At 44.6% G+C, this 27780-nt stretch overlaps 1 protein-coding gene across 1 annotated transcript in view; it reads left to right on the forward strand.

Annotated features, from left to right (window-relative positions):
* Positions 1-27780, forward strand: part of tdrd5 (tudor domain containing 5) — a gene marked incomplete at its 3' end in the record, with an annotated part of 87801 nt that overhangs the window by 53475 nt on the left and 6546 nt on the right. Inside the window, exons 7-9 of the mRNA XM_084311523.1 lie at positions 14373-14548; positions 17752-17966; positions 20341-20550. Coding sequence (XP_084167649.1) covers positions 14373-14548; positions 17752-17966; positions 20341-20550 — 601 coding nt within the window. The remainder of the gene's footprint in view (positions 1-14372; positions 14549-17751; positions 17967-20340; positions 20551-27780) is intronic.

Consider the following 27780-nt stretch of genomic DNA (forward strand, 5'->3'; position numbering starts at 1 on the left):
CCGCCCATAAGCGCTTTGAGTGACAGTCACCCACAGTCTGCACTGGCAAACAGAGAGAGATATAGAGAGATTGAGGGGGATACTAATTAATCGCCGCAGGGTGCATAATCCCACGGGACAATGCATTGGTAACTTGTTTCAAATGACAATATATACCCCTGTGAATATTATTGCACGGATCGGAATACGGAATGCGAGTGGAGAAGCTCCTGCCCCGTGTGCGGTCGGGAGGTTGTGTGTAAATGCGTGTGTTTCCCCGAGAGAGAGAAGCTCCTGCCCCGCGCGCGGTCGGGAGGTTGTGTGTAAATGCGTGCGTGTTTCCCAGAGAGAGAGAAGCTCCCTCTCTCTCTATCTCTCTCCCTCGCTCGCTCGTTCTCTGCTGTCTCTGTCGGCACCCGCGCATGTCAACCCTTTTGAGGAAGTAATTCCACTCGCTCTGTTGTTGAGCGAATTGTTGATTGTGGGCGGTGACTACAACCAGTGCCTTACTCACGTCAGCAAAACAGTCAAATCAGAATGGCTTAGTTGAGTGAGGGAGGATCTTGTGAACTCGAGACTAGACTGATGAGCCAAAATGAGAATTAGAGACACAGACCCCATTGATAGAAACCCCCATTGCTAGAAAACAATGATAAATACTGGAAAAGGCCATTTATAAGACGGGGACCTTTAAAAAAGACAAGGACCCTAATGACTGTGGCAGTTATAGGCCCCTTAGTCTTCTCGGGGCCAATCTTATATTTATATATATTATATACTGTATATGACCCTAGCATTATATATATTTTTTGCCAAAATACTGGCCCGTTGTCTGCCGAAGTATATGACGGTGCACACACACTGTGATCAGACTGGATTTATTCAGGGTCGACTAGCCGCAGATAATCTTAGGAGACTGTTAGATGTAATTGACAACAGTAAGAGCAATGCAACTCCGGCCACGGTTCTGTCTTTGGATGCCATGAAGGCCTTCAATAGACTCATATCTTTGGACGGTACTGGAGCCCATGGGACTTGGAAAAGAATTTATACACATGATCAAGGTTCTCTATGCCTCACCGTCATCAATGATAATGAAGGCAAACTATGCTCCACACTCTTCCCGGTGTCTAGATCTTCCAGACAGGGTTGTCCTCTGAGCCCTGGACTATTCACGCTTTCCCTCGAACCACTGGCCCAATTCATTAGACAATCAGAAGAAATTGCCCCTATAATAATCAATAAGACACCACACAAAATGTCTCTATATGCAGATGACTTCATGGAAGACTCCTCCCAATCAGCCCCAAAGTTACTTAATATAATCAATGACTTCTGCAAATTATCGGGCTTCAAGATTAATTGGCCCAAATCAGCTTGTCATCTTAATGAGTTGGCCAAAGTGGTGCAACTACCAGCTGACATCCCCATAGTTGAACATTTTAAGTACTTGGGCATAGAGATATTTCCCACATTGAATCAGATAACTAAATTTAACTTCACAGGTACATATAATAAAATACATAGATAGATGGTCGAGCCTTCCTAATTCGTTACAGGCCCGAGCATTCATAATTAAAATGAACATACTATCTAGGATACATTTTGTCAGCTCAATGCTTCCCCTTCCTCCAATAGACCCACTGGCGTAAGACTCAAACTATGATATCCAAATTAATTTGGAATAATAAATGCCAGATAATCAAAATAACTGCCACTCAACGTAGGAAACAGGATGGGGGCTTGGCAATCCCCAATTTTAAGTTATATTTCTGGTCCTTCTCGCTGAGGCCCTTGATAAACTGTCTGGATCCTGAAATTGCTGTGTCATGGCGCTCCTTAGAAGCAGCAGCGGTCTCACCACAAAGACTACAGGATGTACTGTAGTATACTCCACTATTCCTATATCAAAATGCCAGCTAAGATATGGACCAATCATATCCCATATGATTCAAACGTGGCTTAATGTTGAGAGGTCCTGTGCGGTTAAATGCCTGTGGCACCTCGACTCTCCAATTTTTCATAACCAGCAACTACTTGTTGGGCACAAACCTGTTAATATTCCTCAATGGGAGAAGAGGGGAGTTCCTACTCTGGAAGATATTATATGATAAAAACGGTCTTTGAGCGTTTCAGGACCTAAAATAGTTTTATGATATACCTGGCTAATCGTTCTTCCTTTCATAATCATCAGGGGGCTTCTTCGTTCCGAAGGTTGCCTATCACTCTCCAACCCATTCTGTCCCCACTTCTTCTCTCCAACTCTGTGACTCCATCGCTCACTCTGCTCCAATCACAGACGTCGTCTACCCAGCCTCTTCTTGGTCTTCCACTTCCTCTCTTTCCATCCACCTTCCCCATCACCACCTTCTTGAACATCTCCCCGCTGGATCCTCTCAGAACGTGCGGCCCGCACAACTCCATCTTTCTCTTTTTCAACCTCTCCAGCAGCTGTCCTCCTTGCATATCCGCTCTTCTCAGTACCTCCTCATTCTTGATCTTATCCTTCCATGTTATCTTCAGCATCTTCCTCAGCGTCCACATGTCAAAAGAGTCTATCATCCTCTTTGCCTCTTCATTCAGCGTCCATGCTTCTGTTCCGTATGAAAAGACTGACATAACATACGTTTCCAAAATCCAGGGCCCTCATTCATCAACGTGACTTACGCACAGATATGTGCTTAACCTGTGCGTACGACCATTTCTAAGCAAAGTGTGGGATTCATCAATTTCAACTTGAACTTGACTTCGTGCTTATATTTACGCACAGCTCGGAGCATGCGTAGCTGACGCCCAGTGGTAGAATATGGGGACTGCAGACGGACGGCATAGATCAGTTGCATGCATTAGTTTCAACGCGGAAATAATCTTGACTGACGTGTTCTGTATGACCCCCGTAATTCATTATAGTTCATTGTGAAATAGCGATATTAGTGTAATTATTGTCAAACCCTAAATAGCATGTGGAATAGGTCTTTCTCTCCGAATGAATGCAGGTTTATATATATAGCGTTATCGGGTGCACTGACTGCGCTCGCAGGAACTGTTTTCAGAGATAGCATCAGATAGGGATGAATGAATGAATGAGGGGCAGTCTAATTGCAGAGAGAACATAATATTAACTAGAGTCCACTACCCGAGACACCTCCTTCATTTGTACCGCAATTTGGGACCCAAATTGGAGCTATGAGCTTAAAAGATTTTCCGTGCTTATTTGAGAAGGTCCAGCTGCAGAGCCGGAGAGACAGACAGCAGAGAGACAGATAGACACTGTTCCACAGTGTGTGTGTGTGACCACTAGTCTCCTAGTAGAGACCCCCCCCTCTGGACCACCTCCCAGTAGAGACCCCCCCCCCCCTCTGGACCACCTCCTAGTAGAGACAAGTTTTCTGAAATGTATGTTTATATATGCAAATGAGGCACTTCCCCATTAAATATGTGGACATTTATGGATGCAATAAGGCAAAATGAAGTAAAATGAACTAAATGTGTGTTATTGACGTTTTATTGTCACTAGTTTCATAGAAGACATGTTTAGGAAGCAAAATATAACAATCTCAAAATCAACAAAAAAAGTATATTTGCCTATTCACCTGCAGTGTCTCGCCTTAATCCTCATCTTCGTCTTCTTCCTAGAGAAGTCTCTACTAGGAGGTGGTCCAGAGGGGGGGGGGGGGGGGGGGCTGAGTCTCTACAATTAGACTAGTAGTCACACACACGCACGCACACACACACACACACACACACACACACACACACACACACACACACACACACACTGTGGAACAGTGTCTGTCTGTCTGTCTGTCTGTCTCTCTGCTGTCTGTCTCTCTGCTGTCTCTCTCAAAATAGTATAAGTGCTATCTTGGCCCTGAGAGTTGCTCTCCGGCTCTGCAGCTGGACCCTTCTCAAATCAGCACGAAAAAAGCTATAAGCTTATAAAACGATTTAATATGCTAAACTTTGTTTTAAATTCCTTAATTCACTTTTGTTTATTTCATAAAGATTTTCCCGACATAATGCTACCTGCCCCGACCAGATCCGTGACTCTGTTGCGATACAGATGAATTATCTACTCAGAAAGCTTATAAAACGATTTAATATGCTAAACTTTGTTTTTAAATTCTTTAATTCACTTTTGTTTATTTCATAAGGATTTTCCCGACATAATGCTACCTGCCCCGACCAGATCCGTGACTCTGTTGCGATACAGATGAATTATCTACTCAGAATAGTATTATAAAGTGGCTATCTTTTATGCTGTAGATCACTGCTGGTATGTGCGTGCAGAACCTTTATTTCAGCGGGGACTGTAGTATTTATTTGACGTTACTGTACAATATATGTGTATTAAAAGACGGAGCTGTCTTTTATTGTATTATAATAATTATTAATATTAAAAATAAATTAAGAAAGGCATTCTTATTCCAGCATGCATTAATGACACTAACGGGCAACGGCAAAACAGTGGTTAATGGTCTTTATTAGTGTTTGCGGTGTCCAGGCAGCAATGGTCTTTTAGGAAGTTAATAGATATAATATCCGACAGTGTACAACACCCTCGGTTTAGTCCATTCTTCCACATTTCATGGGGGTGTCCATTACCGTATATGGTTAATCGGGGCGGTTTTGGTATGCAAATACGTGAAAGTGTGCACGAGCCTCGGCGCAGGGCCAAGGTGATATTTATCATGACAGGTGTGCGTAGAACCTGAGTACGCACGTGTGGTAAATCCCGTTTCTTTTGTGCGTGCACGCATTCTAAATTCTGTGCTTACGTGTGGAAATAGAACATTTTCTACATCACGTTGATGAATGAGGGCCCTGGTCTTCGTTTTCCAACTTATGCTTTGTCTCTATAATTCTTTATGGTTCCGGAACCATACAACCTTCTATATACCTACAACTAAGGTCGGTGTACCGTGGGCTCAGACTTTGCACCCACACCACTTTGTCGGGCTTATCGGCGACAGGACGACCACAAGAGGGTTTCTCAGATTTGTATACACTTTTAATCAAATCCACATATAGAAAATTAACATTAGATACAGTCTGGCGAGGGGACATCCCAGAGTTGGACCCTGAGTTTGACTGGGACGACGTTTGGACAAATGCTATATTAGCCCCCTGCAACCCTAATAGGAATGTCTGTCTAATGTCTCTTGTGTTTGCGATGTGTTTTTGTTTTAATTTTTATTTGGTATATTTGTATTTTGTATTTATTAAGTTTAGATCTGTATTTATTATTTCTTATTGTTTTGTCATTATTATTATTATGTTGTTGTTACTGTTGATGTTTATTGTGTTGTTGTGTTGTGTTGAAAATAAAAGAATAATAAAAAAAAATGTTCCGTTTCCTTATTTGCTAAATGTAATACGACTTGTAAATGGGTTAATTATTGTTAACTTGTCCGGCTGTATAATTTCCCTTGCTGTCAAAAGAACTACAGTTAATTTAATTGTTTTTATTCATTTAACTTTTTATCTTTATCTCCTGTAGCACTTTGAGATTTTCACAAATGTAAAGTGCGGTACAAATTGAATTTATTATTATTATTATTATTATTAGGGATGCTCGATATTGGCTTTTTTACTGATACCGATATACCGATATTGTCCAACTCTTAATTTCTGATACCGATATCAACCGATACCGATATATGCAGGGTTTCCCGCCCAAAAAACGGAATAATTTCAGGTAATTAGCATTACATATCTCTTGTTATGGAATTAACACAACATTATGCATACTTTTGACAATAAATAAAATGAGAATTTGTTCTTACTTGCTTGCCTGGGTAAATAAAGGTTCTAGAAATGTAAAAAAAAAAAATCTTTTTTTGAAAACCGATACCGATATTTTCCGATATCACATTTTAATGCCGATATCGGCCGATAATATCGGTAGACCGATAATATCGGTCATCCCTAATTATTATTACAGTTGAGTCGTAGGGGAGGGGCTGAGTACTTTCACTCTCATGCAGACATAACGGCTACCAAATCCATTTCGAGACAATGGATCCAGTAGGCTATTTTGTTGGCAGTGTGAAAATATGCAGAGAAAGCTTAATATGTTTAGAAACGTGTATATCTCCGTAGCATAGACAGTGTGCATCAGGCGGAAAAGTGACCATACCTCCGCGTCGGAAGCTCTGATCGACTCGTGCTTGGTTTTAAATTGTTCAGGAGACTCATTATGACAAACGCCTCATTATGATCATGTCTCTAAAAACAACGACAGCCCGAGCTGTGAGTGAATAATCCCCCCATGGTCTCATGTTCCTTTTGTTTTTGTTTCTTTGTTGTTTCATTGTTTTTGTTTCTTTGCTTTTGTTTCTTTGTTTGTACTCTTGCTCCCGACTATTGTCAGCGACTTCGGGTTATTGAGAAGCGCTATATAAATTAAATTAATTATTATTATTATTATTAAAGGGGAGAAAAGCCTTGCCATTCTGCGTGTGTGTGTGTGTGTGTGTGTGTGTGTGTGTGTGTGTGTGTGTGTGTGTGTGTGTGTGTGTGTGTGTGTGTGTGTGTGTGTGTGTGTGTGTGTGTGTGTGTGTGTGTGTGTGTGTGTGTGTGTGTGTGTGTGTGTGTGTGTGTGTGTGTGTGTGTGTGTGTGTGTGTGTGTGTGTGTGTGTGTGGCGCTGCTAGGGTAATTGGTCCTAGGCAGTAATTCTTAGGAGGGCCCCCCAACCAGTGTTCATCTCCATTATGTTACAAATAATCTGACAAAATATACTAAGCAAAAAAATGTTATTACAAATGTGCAACTTTCAAAGAGTCACAATCACAAAATAGCCCAGACCTCAGTTAAGTGTTATTAGTGAAATATGAGGTTATAGAAATATGCGCATTGAGTTGGAAAAAGGCGCATATTGACGCAAGGACATGGCGCAACCTAACTTGAGTGTAGTCTTTTGAAATGGGCCTTTGATGGGCTGTCGAATTTCATAAAACTACACTTCCCAGCTCACGCCATCCCCTGTCAATCATCTGACATCTAGCGTGAAGCTTTTCTTTTTTTTTTGGGGGGGATCATATCATGGGTAGAACAAACCTGAACGTTATTGCCATAAAATACAGTAAAAACAGTTCGTTTCTTTACCTTTCTGTGAACATCTAGCAAAATACGGCGTTGCAATCTGATGAAAAATGGCTGATTATAAAAAAGTAACTGTACTTACAGTAGATTTAATTCACGGTTTTTGCTGCCCTGTCAGGGGCGCCTGGTGGTTCTAAATCCAGATTGAACTCTGCCATTGGAAAGGGGAGATTTGGCCCGAGCCATAGGCGTGTGACTTGGCCATAATAAGGTCATTTATAGGCCTGATATTCTATATTCTATGATCATATTTAAAATGGCATGTGTCTGGATTGTAGAATTCAGTACTGTATCTACAAAACTTATTTTTTTATATCTACTTTTTCTCCTCCTTTTTCTGTGTTTTTCTCCCATCCCAATTTAGTCGTGCCAATTCCCCCCTCCCCTGTCTTGATCGTTGCTCGCATGTGCCCCCCACTGGTCGGTCGTAGGGAGGGTTGATGGATACTATCGCATGTCCCCTCCGATACATCCGGAGTCAGCCAGCCACATCTTTTCACCTGCCAGCGCGGACTCTCATTGGCGAGGTGTAACGTGTGGGAGGCTCACACTACCCTCGCCATCTCCTGTCCTCGCTGTGCAGGCGCCCTGACCGACCTGTAGGAGTCGCTGTTTACAACGACCAGATTACCACCTACCGGCTTCCCTCCCGCTGACTCTGCCAATTGAGTCAGTATGACGGCCGGACCAAGCCGGAGGCAACGGTGACAGCCGGATTCGATACCAGTGTCTCTTGCGTTTGTGACGAGCGCTTAGTCCGCTGCGACACCCACCCGCCCATCTACAAAACCTCTTGTAAATCATCTGCCCTTTATTCATTCGCTTTCTTGTACATGTGATCTCAAAAAGGTGCTGAGCTATGACATCTAGCTCATCAGCCCTGCGTTCGACAGCTCTGTGACGACTCCTCTCGCGACTCGTGCTATTCATATGTGTTTCTATGTGCAGTGAAAACTCTGCGAGCAACGTGTCCAATGTGTCTAACATGCTTTGCATCCTCACCATTCCTGTATTTTGGGAGTTAAATTGTGGAATAGTCTTAGTGACGGGTTGAAGTTTTGAGTAAAACATCAAACGTTTATTTTCTCTTCTTTTTTCTCTTAAAGAAAAAGAAAAAAAATTATATCTTGCAGCATATTTTAAATGTTTCTTTCTTCTATTAAAGTATATTTAGTTTTTAAGAATTGTAAAGGATAGGCAAAAATAAGCATGTGCTTCAGCCTATTCCTTTTTTCGGTCATTGAGTTTGGATTTTGTGTGTGAGCTTTCTTTGAATATGTACATTTGTGATTTGTGATTTTTTCCTTTCCTTTTGAAAGTCCACACTTGTGTTTTTGATTTATCTGTAAACAAAGACCGAAAATAAAACTATTCATCAAAACTATTCATCAAGTATGCCCATGTTGTGGTAAAAACCTTAACTAACGTTAGCTACTAATGCTAACTAAGCTAACGTTAGCTGCTAACACTAACTAAGCTAAGCCTACGTTAGCTGCTAACCCTCACAGGCACAGGAGAAATCTGTTTAGTTTTCACGGAGTTCCAATAGTGAGGAAAGGGGGGGGCTAAGTCCGTCTCTCTCTCTCTCTCTCAAGTAGCCAAACATTACACTATAAAAACTAACTGGATAGTTGATGTTAATAAACATTTAACTTCATTTGCTGAAATATTCTAAAATCATTAAGTCTGCTATACGCCATTCTCCCTTTCTCTGTGTGTGTGTGGGTGTGTGTAGGTAGGGATGCACCGAATGGGAAATTCTTGGCCGAAACCGATACCGAAAATAGGAAACAGTTGGCCGAAAACCGAATGCCGAAAGGCCCAAAATGATTAATATAAATATATATATAATGTATTTTATTTATTTTTTTGCTACCTGATTATGGCAAAAGACATGATTATGGAAAAACTTAACTTAAATAATATTAATAATCACTATTATGGGCCCATAAAACATTTATTCAGCACTTTTGAATGCATACATTAATTCCAGACTGACTGCTGAAAGATTGTACAATTTAAACATTTTCTCTTTGCATACAACAAAATGTGCATTAAAGTCAAGTGCATTTTCTTTTCTCTGTAGGATAACTACAACAAAGTGCATTCAGAACAAAGCCAATGTGCTTTAAAACTGCATAAAGATCTGCATAAAGACACACACACGAGAGGTGTTGATGTTTGTTTGTTGTGTTGCATATTTGAAATAAACTTCAATCAAATCAAACCCCCCCTCTTAAAAACTAAAACCTGTGTTTAACCTAGCCATGATCCATCTATAAAACATCATGCTAAAACTGTGAAACAAATGTCCTACTCCCCTAAAGAAAGAAATACATAGCAAACATGACTCAGTTATGCAATAGTGCTGCTGCTTTTTATTTTGTTAAAATCTTTTAGTTAATAAGACTAAAATACTACAATATGACTACAACGATTTGATGACGGCTTCCTGTCCTCGCATTTCCATTTCCGGTTTAACGTTACATTTTCAACAACAGATTGCTGCTAATTAACACTTTGATTGCCTAAGGCTAAATTCATGATATACCATCCGTTGCCAGCTCTATTTAACATGGAGAAGTTCCCCTTCTTTGCAGGGCTATAACTTTTTAAATTCTATTGCTAGATTGCCATTATTAGGGCCCATTCAAGGTCCTATATGTATTGTTCATGGTGTAGCAACGTTAAACGTTTTCATTCACATATTCATACTAAAATATGATCTAAAGTATAAGTATGTTTTCATCTCTTTCTGCAGCTTTCTCCAGAACGTGATTTATAGCCCCTGTAACTGAGGGGTACAATTCCCTGACTGTATTGATAAGTATGGTATTATTAAACCACTACCTCTTGTACTTTAACTTCTGGCCATCCAGTACATGATATAGATATGATGAACACTTTCCCACCTGATGAAACGAAGTCCACACAAATGTACAAATCGAATATTTTATATAGCAAAGGGTATATACAACGTTCACTTGATGACATTTATGATTTGAAATGCACTTGTATGGCAAATGAGTATTCGTAGGTAAATCAACATTGAATGTCCAATCTCTGGTTACGCAGGGAGTAAGTATACCACCCGGTTCTTTAGGGAACTATAGCGATGGTACTTAAATGATTATAGCTGGATACACTAAGGGGGGGGGGGGTCCCGCTGGTTGTAAGACAGTAGGAGGGGGGGTTAGAAGAGCCGCTGGCGGTATCCCATCTGGCCGACGATTTCTTGGGAGAATTCAGAGTCCTGAACACGATGCCCACAGAACCTCGGTCCGCAGATGAATACAGCTGGACCCTCTGGAGGACGGTAGCTGCCGGTCCACAACGGAGAGACGTGAGGCGACCTCACTGGTGTAGAGCGCCGTCTCACCTGGACTCCTCTCCGGGGGGTAGTTCCAACACTCAGCAGTGTTGGCCGTTATCCATGGAATAATCAAAGCACCCAAAGCATGTAGATAATCCAAGCCGTGGAAGGCTCGCCGTCGTCCGGGTAAAGTAATCCAATGTACAGGTCCACTCGTCCTGGCCCGGAGCTCCTCGGATGCAAGCACCACAAGTGGTCTGCCCAGCCTGGTTAAGACTCCAGATAACGTCAGGAACGATGGGGGTGCTGCTCACTTTATAACTCTAACCGAACGATGCACCATACATAATAGACTATTATTAGCTTAATAGAAATACGTCCAACTCGACGGTATAGTGCCAAACTATGACAATTCAACTATTAATCCACACGATATCTCAATGCCTATTCTGAGGCCAAGTAGGCCTTACTGCACCACACGTGCGTCGTGGGTGAGGCTTCACGTCTGTTACTAGGTTGGAGGGTAAAGAACTAATGGACTAAAAGAAAGTTCTACTTTACTTGCGCCATATATATATGCGCTGTGAACAAATAGTACCATTCGTATTTCGCCAGACGTATTCCTACGCGGAACCGGGCTTGCCACGACATGTTGGTCGGCACGATTGAACTTGAACCTAGGGGTATGGCTGCTGGCGCCAGGTTCTCGTCCAATGGTAGAATGAAACTATTATGGGCTGTTTAGTAGACTAAAGGGATATTCAGTGCATATTGTACAAGGAATATACAGGGGATATCAAACGATATACAAATACTATTAAATATATATCCATAAATAAATATATATATTCGGTTTAATCTGATCCTTCACAACAGCCCCAAATGCATTATATTGATGATGAAATACAGTTTGGTAGGAATCTGTGCGAGATCAAAAATTTCAATTGGACGTACTTCTAGAAGTTTCTACGTATCATCTGATGATGACCGGATGGGCGGGGGATCGTTTATAATTCCGTGGGCAGCGTTATACCATTCATCTAATGTGGGTCATATGTACATCAGATCAGTTAGTATCGAACACGGAAATATTACACGCTAAAACTCACCCCAGTCTCCGCGGGCCGTTGGGCGATCAGCGTGGGGTAGACAGTTTTCCATTATGGGATGTAAAAATACCCGGTCCATTTCCAGGTTGTATAATGGTATATACGTCCAAATCATGTTGTTTATCGAGTTATTGGCAACGGATCGCTATGTATTGTGTCAAGATGGAGTCGCGGGAGCTATAGAGAGTGGCCGGAAGTAATATGGGTGAACAGCACTTCATCCACATCACTTCCTGTTTGGCGCTTCTGCCGATCGGCCACCAGATGGCGCTCTTGAACCGCTAGAGGATTGAGAGGAGCTCAGAGCTGTGTGTGAAGGCTGCGGATGGAAAATATGATTCCGATCACAGATTTTTGAAATATTGATATCAAAGACGAGTTACGGCGTCTTCGGCAACTTGAGCATGGCGGGGAAGGACGCCTAAACTCGTCCTTTGGCAACTAAAGTGTTAAACACTTCATGGAAACGGAGTAACATTAACGGTATGTTGAGTTCATACGTGTGTAGTATGAACTCGACATACCGTTAACGTTACTCCGTTTCAAGTGTTGCTGCCACCGTTGCGTCTAGGGATGATCCGATCCGATCAAGTGATCGGGATCGGGGCTGATCACGTGATTTTCCGAAGATCGGGATCGGCAAAAAATTATAATAATAATCGTTTTTTTTTTTTTTTTTATTCAACAAACATGACCATGTTCACGTCTTTTTTTTTTTATCCACTTTTTCTCCCATTTTTTCTATATTTTCTCCCATCCCAATTTTGTATCATCCAATTCAACCCTCCCCTGTCACGAATGCTGTTTCTTGCCTCCCACAAGCCGGCTGCAATGTGGACTAAGTCATACATAGCACAAGTCCCCTCCGGTACTTGAGGTAACAGCAGTCGCATCTTTTCACCTGCGCAGCTCGATCTCTCAGTGGCGAGGAGTAACGCGTGGGAGGCTCACGCTGCCCCCGACACTTCCTGATTCTACTGCGCAGGCGCACCAACCGACCTGTAGGAGTCGCTGTCCACAACGCCCGATCCCCACCCATCAGTTTCCCACCCCCTAATACGGCCAATGTGTATTAGTATGAACGACCAGCTAAACTGAAAGCAATGTGGAGCGCTGGGATCGAACAGGCGATCCCAGCGTCTCCGCATTCGTGGCGAGCGCCTTGCCCACTACGCCACGTAGCCGCCCCGACCATGTTCACGTCTTAAACTCATACTGAGGCCTTAGTTTTGGTTTTAAATAGCATATCATCATTCATTTATTTATTGTCACACAGAGCAGAAGAATTTTGCCAAAACAAACCAATAGTATCCAGCTGCAGAACGGCAGACCAGCCACACTCTCAGACCCAAACGCATTTCCTTTGATTTAATTATATATCAAATGATTTATGTCAAGGATTGCAATGCCTCGCTTGATGAAGTTAACTTTTCACCTGGATAACGTCAACATTCAGGGTGAATGTAATGTGAGAAATTGGGATAAAAAAAAATAATAATAATAATTTTTTTTTAAATTAAATATATATATTTTTTTTTATCGGATCGGGAAAGATCGGTATTGGTAGATACTCAAAATCACATGATCGGGATTGGATCGGGAGCAAAGATCGGGACGGGTTGCGTCGCAGATGGATGGTACACTGTTAGCTCCGTAGCTAATCCGCTCCTAGAGACTACCGATAGCCGTACCGTTAACATCGGAGCTTATCAATACTCCGGTTTTTTCTAATTTAGTTTAGAACCGGGGGGCATCCCTACTCCCAAGAGGAGTTAGTTATCACAGGCTGTAGAACGCAGGAAGAGCTGCCAAGCTGCTCACGTTACACATTGCGCATGCTATGTCTGTAGTCGCGTTTTGATTACGTCATCACAACAACACGTTATTTGACATTCGGTCATATATTTTCTGTGTTAAAACCCTTTCGGCCAAAAGAGCCTTTTTAACCATTTACGGCAGATAATTTCCGGTGGCCGAATTTTCTGTGCATCCCTATGTGTAGGTTTGTGTGTGTGTGTGTGTGCGCGCGACCATCCCATCTCTGGCCTTTGAGATGAGGTCTGAGGAGTTTGATTTTTTACTACTGAGGATGGCCAGATAATGTTGATATTTAAACTTAAAAAATAATAATACATAATAAATGTATACATGATCATGCAACATAAAAAAATTTGTTGTAGGAGCGGTTTTGGAGAGGGAGGCAGGGAGGGGTTTTAGGTTGCGTGGTGTTATTATTATTTTTTTTCTGAATTTTCTCCCATCCCACTGTTAGTCGTTATGCCAATTCCCAACTCCCTTCCTGGTTGTTGCGCACTCCCCCTACTGTTGGTCCGGGAGGCCGGAGACTGTCACATGCTATCCTCCGACACATGCGCAGCCAGCCGGCAGCCAGCCTGGCAGCTCAGATTCAATTTCTCACTGGGAGAGTGTAACGCATGGAAGGTCACACTACCTCCCTCCAGATCCTACCTTCGCTGAGCAGGCGCCCCGACCGAACTGTAGGAGTATTTTTCTGTTTACAACGCCCAGGACCCACCCATCAGTTTTCCCACCCTCTAATACTGCCAATTGTATTAGTACGGACGACCAGCCAAACTGACGCGAACCCAGCGTCTCCACATTGGTGGCGAGTGCCTTGCCCACTACACCACCTAGTCGCCCGTGATAACAATGTTGAAATTGAGATATGATTTAGTTTAGTTTTACAACTGAAATTACATTTTTGTTATTACAGAGAGAGTATCGGAAAATAAGGCACCGTTGGGTACCAATTCCCAGGTATTGGTTCAAATGTGAACGGTACCCAACCCTAGCCCTGATACATTATAGTAACAACTTTTCTCTTTCTATTATTTTTTATGCCCAGGTGAAGGTGGGCCAGACGGTGTCTGTGGCGATGAGGATGTGAACTTGTCAGGTAAAAGCCACTACTTAAGCTGTGAGGACTCTCCCTGGGACGGCCATGAGGAGGAGGGGTCCAGCAGCCCAGACACACAGGACCAGGACATGGACAAACAAACCACCACCAAGGTTGTCCAGCAGGTCAGTTTATTTTCAAATTTGCTTTTTTTTGTTTACTTTTTCTCCTCCTTTTTCTGTGATTTTTCTCCCCATCCCAATTTACCTCTCGTGCCAATTCTCCCTCCCCTGTCCTGATCGTTGCTTGCACACACACATTTTACACTGTACATTGGAATACTGACAAAGCCTTACTTGGTCATTTACTGTACAACTAGGTTAGGACATTTGTAGGGGCCAGTTTCGAATTGCAGTCTCTCATAGGTGTTTTTTGAGAGTGTTTTTGAAAGTGGGTAGTGATTCACATTCCTTTACAGCTTTAGGTAGGGCGTTCCACATTGATGTGGCATAATTGCGAAACGTGTTTAGTCCCTTGTTTGAGCCGAATCTGGGTTTTACATGATTTGTGGAGCTCCCTCTGGTGTTGTGATCGTGGTATTCACTGACCTTTGGGAAGTATTTTGACATGTACATGGGTACCTTGGTCGCGTAGTGTATCTTGTAGACCAGGCCCATTGCAAGTTGCTGTACTCTGTCGTCTACTCTAAGCCATCCTAGGTTGTCAAAGTGGGCAGGGGTGAGGTGGGTTCTAGGAGTAAGGTCAAGCAGTAGTCTGACTAGCTTGAACATGGAACAGGTAACCTGCTGAGAGAGTGAACTGGCCAGAATAGGCCACACAAATAATCCTAGAGACTAGAACCGTGACGGAACGCGCTGGGACAGCTGTGTCTGGGTAAACCTTTTAGAACCCTGACGGAACGCGCTGGGACAGCTGTGTCTGGGTAAACCTTTTAGAACCCTGACGGAACGCGCTGGGGCAGCTGTGTCTGGGTAAACCTTTTAGAACCCTGACGGAACGCGCTGGGGCAGCTGTGTCTGGGTAAACCTTTTTTCACAGAAGCAGCTCATTACTTTATAGTTTTTGTATTTAACTTGTAAGACTAAACCAATCCACCATTTCTGCTGACATAATGTTGAATACATCTATTTGTACCCATATGTGACCGAGTCCAGCAGTTTGTGGCACAAGTCTCCCTCTGTCATTTTTCAGATGATGAAAGTACAGAATGTAAGCTTTCAAATCATGTGTCATACATTGAAAATATGTACTGGAAATATTTGAAGAAGATATGCTTATTTTAATCTAGTTAAACCTCAAGTATCAGAGCAGAGATAAAACAGAAAATCCAATCTAAAGTTTGGCTGCATTTTTAACACTTGGCAGTCAGGTACTAGGTGTCACAAATTGCCAAAGAACAAATGTGTTTACTATTTAGAGATACTATAACTGTTAGCTGTTACAGTAAATATGTTCTTAAACATTCAAACTGTGATAATATGAAGAAAAAAAAACATTTATTAAATGTTCTCACAATCTGACTTCCAGACATGAGTCTCTTCATCAAACCTTTATTTGAATAGGCAGGTTAATTAAGAACAAGTTCTTATTTTCAATAACGGCCTATTTGGGGGTAAAAAGCCCCCTAGGGGAAATGGGATGGGGGATAAAATCAAATAAATAAAAATAAAACACAAAGGAACATTATTAAAAAGGCAGGACATACATACAGAGCAACAACTGAACTGAACAACAACTGGCGGACAACAGAACAATAGTGGCAGCATGGTGTTAGCACACGGAGAAACATCTACCTGAGTGCTCTAGGGAGTTTGTTAAAGTTTCCTTAAACAATCGAATTGAAATAAACGTTTCCATATTTAAGGTTTTTTGTAGTGTGTTCCAGCTATCAGCTGCTGCGTACTGAAAGGAGGAACGGCCTTGTGAGGAGTTGGCATGGGGGGCGTTTACCAGGATATGTGTGGCTGACCGGGTGTGGTAATTTGGGAGTGGACGAGGGTGGACTAGGCGAGTAAGGTAAGGGGGATTACGGCCTAGAAGTGTTTTATATACAAAAGGCCAGCCAGTGGATGTTGCGTCTAATCTCCAGGGAGGGCCAGTTTACTAGGGAGTATAGCTCGCAGTGGTGGGTCCTGTAGGGGGCATTGGTAGCGAAGCGAATGGCGGAGTGATATAGGATATATAAGCGCTCTAGATCACCTTTACGGGCCAAGCGGTAGATTACATCGCTAAAATCAAATAGCGGCAGGACAGTCATCTGGACCAGGGTGAGTTTAGCAGATCTAGTGAAGGAGGAACGGTTCCTATACAGAAAGCTAAGCCTTGCTTTGACTTTGGCCTGCAGTTTAGTTAGGTGTTCAGAGAAGGAGAGTTTGGTGTCGATCCACACTCCCAGGTATTTATAAGAGGTGACCAGTTCAAGCTTTTTGCCATCGGCGGCTACAATGGTGCCAGTCTGGGAGGTACCCTTGTGGCCGAACCACATAACTTTGGTCTTGCTGGTGTTTAGGACCAGGCAAAGGGCGGAGAAACCAGCTTGGATTTTTAGAAAGCTCTCCTGGAGAGTTTTCAGGACAGCATCCGGGGAGGGACCAGAGGTGTACAGGACTGTGTCATCAGCATAGAGGTGAATTAGGGAGTTTCCAGCGAACTGGCCTATGTTGTTTATATAGATGGAGAAGAGGATTGGAGCTAGTAAGGAGCCTTGGGGGACCCCCTTAGAGATGGATAGGGACTGGGTTAATAGGTTGTCGGTTTTTATTGACTGAGTGCGATCAGAGAGGTAGTTCTTGAACCATGCTACACTGTGATTAGTGACACCAATGTCTCTCAGCCGCTCCAAAAGCTGTTCATGATCCACAGTGTCAAAGGCCTTGGCCAGATCTATAAAGGCAGCAGCACAGTAGAGTTTGGAGTCAAGGGCATTGAGGACATCATTGAGGACTTTCATCGTAGCAGTCTCACATCCATGCCCTGAGCGGAAGCCAGATTGGTTTTCCGAAAGTATGTTGTAGGTTTCTAGAAAGCTTGTGAGTTGTTTGCAAACTAGTCTCTCTAGCACTTTTGCTATACAGGGTAAAATTGAAATTGAGCGGTAGCAGTTGGGGTCAGTATTGTTTCCTCCTTTGAACAGGGGCCGTACCAAGGCTGCTTTCCAAGCAGAGGGCAGTTCTGCTGTATGCAGGGACAGGTTACATAGATGGGAAATAGGTTCAGCAATGATGGGGGCTGCAGTTCTGTAGAAAAAGGGGTCTAACCCGTCAAGGCCAGGAGGTTTCTTGGGGTCGAGTTTGCTGAGTTTGCTCTTACCGCTGGGCCACATGTTAAGGTCTCATGTCTGCCTCTTCTCGTGTCGGTCCATCTACAGGTGCCAGAGATTTACCCCACGGTTCAGGTGCGGTTGGAGTCGTCGGTGCCCCTGGACGCCCTGCGCGGCCACCGCCTGAAGCCGCCCACACGGCACGCCAGCCGGGAGCTGGTAGCCGTGGTGGTGGAGCAGGTGGAGGCGCCCGGTCACTTCTACGTCCGCTTCAGCGAGAGCGAGGAGGCCCAGGCCATGCAGGACATGATGATAGAGATGAGGTGATGTTTGTGTCGAGGCTGTAGAGAGAACTGAATGAAGAAGAGATTAATAATTATATACCATGTTGTTTTTTAAATAGATGTAAAAAAATTATGTACGATTTTAAAATGAGTCATTGATCTCCAGGACAGATTTTCTTATGCTTAAAAACAGAAATACAGATATATTAAAAAAAAAAAAAAAAAAAAAAAGGTCAATGTTGATGTTGTAAATTCCACATTATTTTGTTATCCTGGGTTTTATTATTTCCAGTCAGGAACTGTTTTGGACAACCCAGGGGTCCTAGTGTGGTGCTAGGTGCATGTGGTGCACATGTTACAATCAGATATATATAAAGACTAGATGACTCACCCACGCTGCTGGCCAACGGAGACCGATGTTGCCACATGGCAGCCATCTTGCGTAGGTGGAGCACGCCCACTCATAACATGCATGTCTATGGTGCATGTACTATTGAAATAACTAGGGATGTTCGATATTGTCTTTTTTACCTATACCGATATTGTCCAACTCTTAATTTCCGATACCGATATCAACCGATACCGATATATGCGGGGTCCCCCCCCCCCAAAACTGAATAATTTCAGGTAATTAACATTACATATCTCTTGTTGTGGAATTAACACAACATTATGCATACTTTTGACAATAAATAAAATAAGAATTTGTTCTTACTTGCTTGCCTGGGTAAATAAAGCTTAAATAAATGTAAAAAAAAATGTATTACATTTGAATGCCAATATCGGCAGATAATATCGGACATCCCTAGAAATAACCATAGCTTGCAAAATGTTCAACCGTTTGGTTTGTTAAAAACGTTAGAGATGTAGTTATCATACTGCATACATACATACATTATAATGGACTTTCATATGAACATTTAAAAAAAAATTATTTTATTTGAAGAATCATAGTCACGTTAATAACGATTGTAATAAACCAGACCGTTTGTAAATGCATCAAGATTTCAGCGAGTTACGAGAATTTGTTTGTGCAAAAAGCATGTTTTAGGTCCGGTAAAATACGACACTGGTCGTTACAAAAACATGTTTCAGGTTCGGTAAAATAGACATAGAATATACCTTACCTTAGCCAGAAGGCACTCCAAAAAGAATAATCCCCAGTGATCCCCCTCGCCATCGTGATTACTCGTTTATATGTCTATATACACGAGTAAATAGGCTTCAGGCGATAAAATCTCTGAGCGATCGCTCTGTCGCTCTGTCTCTGAGGAGGAGTCCTTGCAAAAAAAAAAAAAAAAGTGTCTCCACACCAAGCTATTCCAGTTCAAAAGGTACGCGATACATGAGCCAGGGAGGCCCAGCGAGCTCCGGCCGAGTGTATAGCACAGGGATCAAAGGAAAAATATCAAAGGATCAAAACCCGAGAATTCTACAGCAATACAGCATTATTGTACATGCTATCATACAGAGCTAGATCATAGTTGGATCTCTCTTATGGGGACAATTGTCCATTGATTTTAAGTAATGGACCATGTGTATAATGTAATAAAAGTAATGGATTAGATCTGTACTTGGTATCAGTCAATATTAGGCTGACCTCGACTAATCGATCGAAAGGAGCCGCAGTCGACTGCCAACCTCTTAGTCGAATGCACAAAAAATAAAAAGATAATAATTATAATTATTTTTTTTTAAATGTCCCGTTCTTTCCAAAAGCAAAGAGGCCGAGAAGTGTGGCTAACGCTAAAGGTGCACATACCAGCGAGGCTAACTGCCTAAGCAAACGGGCACTGAAAGAGGATTTCACCCATCTAATGAACACACTAGACTAGACAAATATCAAGATGTATCCATCAGTGGACCAATTGCATGCTTTCGCAGAGGACAAGAAGCCTTCAGTCGACTTCTTCAGACATTAAGCACCCCCACAGCCCAAATGGAATGATACCCCCAAAAAAAATTTAAATATATTTTTTCTTTTTATTTAAAAATGTAATTGCATTCGGTAGTCGACTATCGGCCAATCAAAGTCGACTATACAAATCCTTAGTCGGGGACAGGCCTAGTCGGGGCGACAGTGGCTCAGAAGGTAGAGCAGTCATCTGGTAATCCGGAGGTTCCCGGTTAGATTCCTGCTCCTCCCGGGCAGCGTGTCGAAGTGTCCTTGAGCAAGACACTTAACCCCTAATTACTCCCGATGAGCAGGTTGGCACCTTGCATGGTTGCCTCTGCTGTCGGTGTGTGAATGTGTGAGTGAATGGGTAGAATGTGAGGAACAAATTGTAAAGCGCTTTGGATAAAAGCTGTTATATAAATGCAGCCATTTACCATTTAGTGAATATAGTTGAAATGTAAGAATCAGACCTACGGTATGGGCAGTGAGACTCTCCTCTCCCCCTCTCCTCTCCAGGAGCTGCTACTCCTGCTCAGAGGTGTCTACGCGCTACCGGCTCCCCCAGTGCTACGTGCGGCAGGGTCAGGTGTGCTGCGTGGCGCCCAGGGAGATGTGGTTCTACCGGGTGGTCATCCATCGCGTCATCAGCCCCACCCAGGTGGAGGTTTACTATGTGGACTTTGGAGACCTCACTGTGGTGGAGAGGGCCAACCTCAAGTTCCTCAAGTAGGCTGCACCGCCAAATTATAGTAGTGGTAGTGGTGGTGGTGGTGGTGGTGGTGGTGGTAGTGGTAGTAATATTAGTGGTAGTATAGCAGTAGTAGTGTAGTGGTAGTAGTAGTATAGTAGTAGTGGTAGCAGTAGTGGTAGTAATATTAGTGGTAGTATAGCAGTAGTAGTGTAGTGGTAGTAGTAGTATAGTAGTAGTGGTAGCAGTAGTGGTAGTAATATTAGTGGTAGTATAGCAGTAGTAGTAGTATAGTAGTAGTAGTAGTAGTGGTAGTAGTAGTATAGTAGTAGTGGTAGCAGTAGTGGTAGTAATATTAGTGGTAGTATAGCAGTAGTGGTAGTAGTAGTATAGTAGTAGTGGTAGCAGTAGTGGTAGTAATATTAGTAGTAGTATAGTAGTAGTAGTAGTATAGTAGTAGTGGTAGTAGTAGTAGTATAGTAGTAGCAGTAGTAGTAGTAGTAGTAGTAGTAGTATAGCAGTAGTGGTAGTAATATTAGTGGTAGTATAGCAGTAGTAGTAGTAGTAGTAGTGGTAGTAATATTAGTGGTAGTATAGCAGTAGTAGTATAGTGGTAGTGGTAGTAATATTAGTGGTAGTATAGCAGTAGTAGTATAGTGGTAGTGGTAGTAATATTAGTGGTAGTATAGCAGTAGTAGTAGTAGTAGTAGTGGTAGTAATATTAGTGGTAGTATAGCAGTAGTAGTATAGTGGTAGTGGTAGTAATATTAGTGGTAGTATAGCAGTAGTAGTATAGTGGTAGTGGTAGTAATATTAGTGGTAGTATAGCAGTAGTAGTATAGTGGTAGTGGTAGTAATATTAGTGGTAGTATAGCAGTAGTAGTATAGCAGTAGTAATAGTAGTAGTGGTAGCAGTTGTGGTGATGGTAGTAGTAGTAGTAGTAATAGTATAGCAGTAGTGGTAGTAATATTAGTAGTAGTATAGCAGTAGTGGTAGTAATATTAGTAGTAGTATAGCAGTAGTGGTAGTAATATTAGTGGTAGTATAGCAGTAGTAGTATAGTAGTAGTATAGTAGTAGTGGTAGTAGTAGTAGTAGTATAGCAGTAGTGGTAGTAATATTAGTGGTAGTATAGCAGTAGTAGTATAGTGGTAGTGGTAGTAATATTAGTGGTAGTATAGCAGTAGTAGTATAGTGGTAGTTGTAACTGAGGGGTACAATTCCCTGACTGTATTGTTAGATATGATACTTACTACCACTACCTCTTGTACTTTAGACTCTGGCCACCCAGTACTAGGCATAAATAATTATGGTAAACACTCCCACGTAGATGAAACGATCCAACACAAATGTACCAAGTCGAAAGTCTGCGTTTAATAATAATTAATACATAGCAAAGGGTATGTAGAGCAATCACTTAATTACATTTATGATTTGAAATAGGATGCACTTTTATGGCAAATGAGTATTCGTTGGTATATCAATAGAGAACGTCCAATCTCTGGTGGCGCAGGCGGTAAATATACAACCTGGAATATTTAAGGAATAATAGCAATGATACTTTAATGATTATAGAACTGGATACACTAGGGGGGAATTCCGGTCGCTTGTAAGACAACTGGAGAAGGGGCGGGGGGTAGAGTCTGGCTGTATCCGTCTGGCCGAGGGTATCCTGGGAGAACCCACGGTTGTGCGGCTCGGTGCCTCAGCGATCCTCGATCCACAGATGAAAGCAGTTGGACTCTCTGTGGGCCGGCTTCCTCCGGTCCACGATGGAGAGACGTGAAGCGACCTCGTCGTGTAGAGCGTCTCCTCACCTGTCGTCCTCTCCGGGGGGGGGGTTTCCAACACACGGCAGTGTTGGTCTTTATCCATAGAATAATCACTGTATACAAAGCATAATCCGTGCCTGGGAAGGCGGGCTGTCGTCGGTAGAATAATCCGGTATGCAGGTCCACTCGCTCGTCGGCTCTGGGGCTCCTCGGGTGCAGCCTCACATGGGGTCGGCCACCCTGGATAAGCAGCCAGTTCTACCCGAAACGATGGGGGTACTGACTACGATAGTATTCTCACCGCACGAAGCACTACATATGAATAGACTATTATTAGCTTAATAGACTACGTCCAACTCGACGATATAGTGCCAAATATGACTATTCAAATATTAATATACACGATGTCTCAATACCGATGGTAGGCCGAACTTGGCCTTACTCCCACACGTGGCGTCGCGGGGAGGCTTTACGTCTGTCACTCTATTGGAGGGTAAGAAACTGGACTAAAAAAGGAAGTCCTACTTTAGTAGCGCAGTATATATACGCACTATGAACAAATAGTACCATTAGTGGTGCGGTAGCCAGATTCCTACGCGGAACTAGGACTTGTTCGTACATGTTGAGCGGTACGTTTGAACTGGGTCTGGGGGGTATGGCAGCCTGGCACCAAGGTCTCGACCAATAGTAGAATGGAGACTATTATGGGATGTTCAGTAGGCTAGAATGGATATTCAATGCATATTGTACAAGGAATATACAAGGGATATCAGGGAATATTAGAGAATATACAAATACAATTAAATATATATATATAAATAAATATATATATTCGGTTTAATCTGGCCCTTCACAACAGCCACCCCCTGATTGGTCCCAGACCTAATCAGTTAAGCAGAGACAGATTAATCGCGTTGTCTATTTACACATAAGGGTTTGCTGTAGGGGTCAGTCAACTTCACAAAGTCATTCATAGGGTTATGGGGTCATGGTCATCATCGATTGTGTCTGGGAGTCGGGGCAGTTCTATGAGCCTCGCCACGGGACGGGTGTAAGTGCGACCCTGGACAAGCACTTCAGCTGCTCGGACCTTGCCGTCGGCACCGGTGATCACTTTGCTTACGCGGCCGGCCGGCCACATAGCTCTGGGCAGTGATTGATCAATAATCATGACGACTGTTCCTTCTGTCAAATTGTTTCTCTCCTTTACCCACTTCTGGCGGGTCTGTAGAGACGGTAGGTAGTGCAGTAGGAAACTGCTCCAAAACTTGTCGGCTAATACTTGGCTGTACCTCCACATTCGTCGGCCGTTCGCTTCTTCAGGCCGGTACATTGTCTGGGGTAACGCGGGATCTAGCCGCCCCATCAGGAGTGTGTTGGGGGTAACTGGGTCGATATCCGCCACATCGCTGGAGACGTAGCCGAGGGGCTTAGAGTTCAATACTCCCTCAATCTCCGTGAGGACTGTCATTAGGACTTCTTCCGCCACAGTCTGGGCCCCAAGTACTGCGTACAGGGCTGTCTTTATGGAACGCACTTCCCGTTCCCAAGTACCACCGAAGTGGGGTGCGTTTGGGGGGTTGAATTGGAAGTCAATCTGTGCTGGAGCGAGGTGGGTCTTAAGTTCTGGGCCCATAGCTTGGAAGCTCTCTCTCAGCTCTCTTTCGCCGCCTTTGAAGTTTGTCCCATGATCGGACAATAGTGTAGACGGTCTTCCTTTCCGTGATGTGAATCTACGGAAGGCCATAAGGAATGAGTCTGTGCTCATGGTCGGGAGAAGCTCGATGTGTATCGCTCTGGTGGTCATGCATTTGAATACAATACCCCACCGCTTCTCGGTTCCTCTTCCTTTCTTTATGTGCAGCGGGCCAAAGCAGTCCATACCCGTTGAGTGGAATGGCTTGTCACCGATTCGGAGGCGACATGGAGGAAGGTCAGCCATCCTTGGTATGCTGGGCTGCGCGCGCCACTTGCGGCAGTCTAGACATGTTCGCTGGAAGCGTCGTACCGCCTCTCTTCCTTGTAGGATCCAGTAACGACGTCTGATCTCCGCGAAGACTCTTTCTGCTCCTGCGTGATGTACATCCTCATCGTATTTCTTTATAATCAGCTCTGTGACCTTGTGTCGGCTGTTCAATACGATCGGGTATTTAATGTCATCCGGTAGATTGGGGGCTCTGCGTAGGCGACCACCCACTCTGATGAGGGTATGAGCGTCGCTCTCGGGGGCCAGATGAATTAATCTGCTGTCGGATGGGACGGGCTTTCCTCCCTGTAGACAGGCCAATTCATCGGGGAACGAGTCTCTCTGGGCTCGCTGCAGTAGAAGCAATTCTGCTTCCTCGTAGTTAGCTGCTGACATTTCAGCGGGGGACTTACACTCCGGGTGGTGCCGCAGGAATGTCCTTTGTTGTGCACTCTCTATGGTAGTGCAATCATCTATGTTGGGGTCTGCGGAGATAACAGTGCTCAATCCACAGAACATAGGTTTCTTATTCTCAGCCTCCTCTTGACTTGCTTCCCTCGGGATAGGCGTGGGCCACTCTCCTTCCGGGAGCTTTAGGAATGCTGGGCCGTCACTGTAGACATTGCGACGGGTGAGGTCATCTAGGGGCATTCCCCGGGTGATGACGTCAGCTGGGTTCTGTTTTGTATCAACGTAGCGCCACTCTGTTTCTCCGGTTAACTCTTCGGTTATGTCTTGAATCTCGGTGACTCTGACTCCCACGAAGACTTTGTACTTGCATGAGTCCGATTTGATCCAGGCGAGTACTGTCGTGGAATCTGACCACAGGATTGTTCTAGACACCGGTATGGTGAGCTCACGTTGGATGAGCGTGGCTAGGTGCGCTCCGGCTAGGGCTGCGCAGAGCTCTAGACGTGGGATAGATTGTTGCTTGCGTGGGGCTATTCTCGAGCGGGCGAGGACAAATGCTGTGTAGATCTCTCCCCCCTCTTCTTGGGCCCGCAAGTAGGCTACTGATCCGTATGCGACCTCTGAGGCGTCACTGAAGACGTGTAAGTCCATTTTACATGTCTCTGGCCTCACCGTGGGTGGGAAGTAGCTTCGGCGCATATTAACGCCTGGGAGTGAGTGGAGCTCCATCTCCCACTCTCCAGGTGGATGCAAGTTGTGCGGGAATGGGGTCGTCCCAGCCCTGGTCCTTGTCCCACAATGCTCGTACAATCATTTTTGCCCTGGTGGTGTACGGTAGAATACATCCTAGTGGGTCATATTGTCGGGCGAGTGTTGTGTACACACTCCGTCTGGTGGTCGGCGCCGCCGCCGGCCTTCCCTGCTCCGTAGTCAGGGGCTTGTGTCTGTAGTGAAGCGAATCTGTTTTGAATCGCCACACCAATCCCAGGGTCATCTCCTGGGCTTCTCCCGGGATTGTAGCCATCCAGGTCTCGCTGCTGGCTGCCTTGTCCTCGGAGGAGAGGCTGCGCAGTACTTGCGGATCGCTGCTGGCCCACTGCCTGAGATCAAAGCCGCCTTTGATCAATGAGGCGCGGAGTTTAATCAGGAGAGCCTCGGCTTCTTCCTGGGTTGAAAGGCTTTGTAGACAGTTGTCTACGTAGAAGCTGTTCTTTACGCTGTGTCGGACCTCTTCGTCCGCTGCTGGGTCCTCTGCTACATGTTTCTGTAGTGCAAATGTAGCACAGCAGGGGCTGCACGTCGTTCCGAAGGGGAGGACTTCCCATTGGTAGATGGCTGGGTGCTCATCTCCTGGCTTCTCTCCATAGGAACCGTAACAGGGGCTTGTCCTCCTCTACTAATCTCACCTGCAGGAACATTCCTTTAATGTCCCCGCTGATGGCCACCTTTTCCTGGCGGAAGCGGAGTAGAACGCCGAGTAGGGAGGGGCCGAGTGTGGGACCGGGCAGTAACTCTTTATTCAGATTTTGGGATCCGATCTGGTAGCTGCAGTTAAATACTATGCGGTCTTTACCGTTGTGATGGACCTTGTGGTGAGGCACGTACCACGATTCGGTGGTCTGGTCAGCCTCTTTAATGTCCATCTTTGTGACGTGTCCCGCTGTGATGAGCTTCTCAATCTCGGCGCGGTATACACTCTTGGGCGGGGTTCTTGGCTAAGCGCCGCTCCGTGTTCAGCAGGTACCGTTCTGTGGCGTCTGTCTTGGCGTGGAAAGTAGGCATTCCTTCTCGCCGCAGGAGTGGCGTGGCGTATCTCAACACGCCGTTGACCGGGACTCTCTTGGTCCCTGTCTCGAGGAGGTGAATGGCGTAAATGTCATCTTTAGAGCGAATGTCTTTCTTTCCGTTCTTAAAGGGCATTTGTTCCAAGGTCCATAGCCGCTCTACGTGTTGCAGGAGTGCGGTTTCTCCCTCTGTGACTCGGGAGTGGAGACATCTAGTGGCTGTACTTCGGTTGAGAGATTTGGCGAGCGGGCCTTGGAGAGTCCATCCCAAACGGGTCTCGACTGCTGCAGGACAGCCTCGGGGTCCGGTATGAACCCGGTCTATCGGGACAATGAGGTCTGCATGGTCGGAGCCTATCAACAGGGTCGGCATAGCATTGTCTATGAGCGGGATCGGTAACTTGCGCAGATGTGCATATTTCTCCATCAGCTTGGCGACGGGGTATGTGTACCGCGACAGTCCTATTTCTTGGCTGGTGAAAGCGTCTGTAATCTGGTACCGTCGCACAGGCTGGCCGCTTGCTGCGATAGAGAATGAGACATTCTCGCCCTTTATCGTCTTCAAATCTCGTCTTATTGTCCGAATTGTCATTTGGGTTTCGCTTCCCCGCAGCCCTAGCTGGGCCGCAGCGGAGGCGAGCAGAAGGGTCTTCTCTGACCCGTCATCGAGGACGGCGTAAGTGTCCAGGACTTTATTCTGGTAGCTTAGTGTCACACGCACTACTCTTACGAGTACTCGGGCTCCACTGCTGCTGGCGGGATCGATGTACATGACGCTCGCTTTGCTGCTGGATGGTGCGGGTGAAGGGCGCCTTCTGTTACTGTCGTGAAGTATGTCCAGATGGGCTCCATCGCACTTGGTGCACCTTTTCTTTAAGCGGCATTCGGCTGCCATGTGTGAGCGCGCACAGCGAAAACAGCGCTTGTTGGACTTTATCCATTGACTTGCTTCCTCCGCGTTCAGCTTGGGGAAGGAGTCACATTGCGCTAGCCAGTGTTCTTTCTCACAGTAGGGGCACACTATCTTCCACTTCTCCGTTCTGGAGGGGGTACTGTGGCTCCTGCTGCTCGGTACTGACTCCGATTGGTGCATCACAGTCACCGATCTTCTTCCATCATTTAGTCGTCTGGTTCCTTCTCTGGAGCCAGGGGTGCTCCGTCCGAATGTATCTAGCCGTAGGCTGCTGACTTCTCTCGCCAGGAAGTCTGCTAGATCGAGGAGGTTCGGTTCGGGGCCATTCGGGTCTCGGTGGTCTCTCTGCCGCCTAAAACGCTCCTGTCGAGCGGGCGGCAGCTTCTCCAAGATCCTTTCCACATTTGAGTTGGCGTAAAGTT

Source organism: Notolepis coatsorum (assembly GCF_963971535.1).
Source record: "Notolepis coatsorum genome assembly, chromosome: 3".
Taxonomy (NCBI): Eukaryota; Metazoa; Chordata; class Actinopteri; order Aulopiformes; family Paralepididae; genus Notolepis; species Notolepis coatsorum.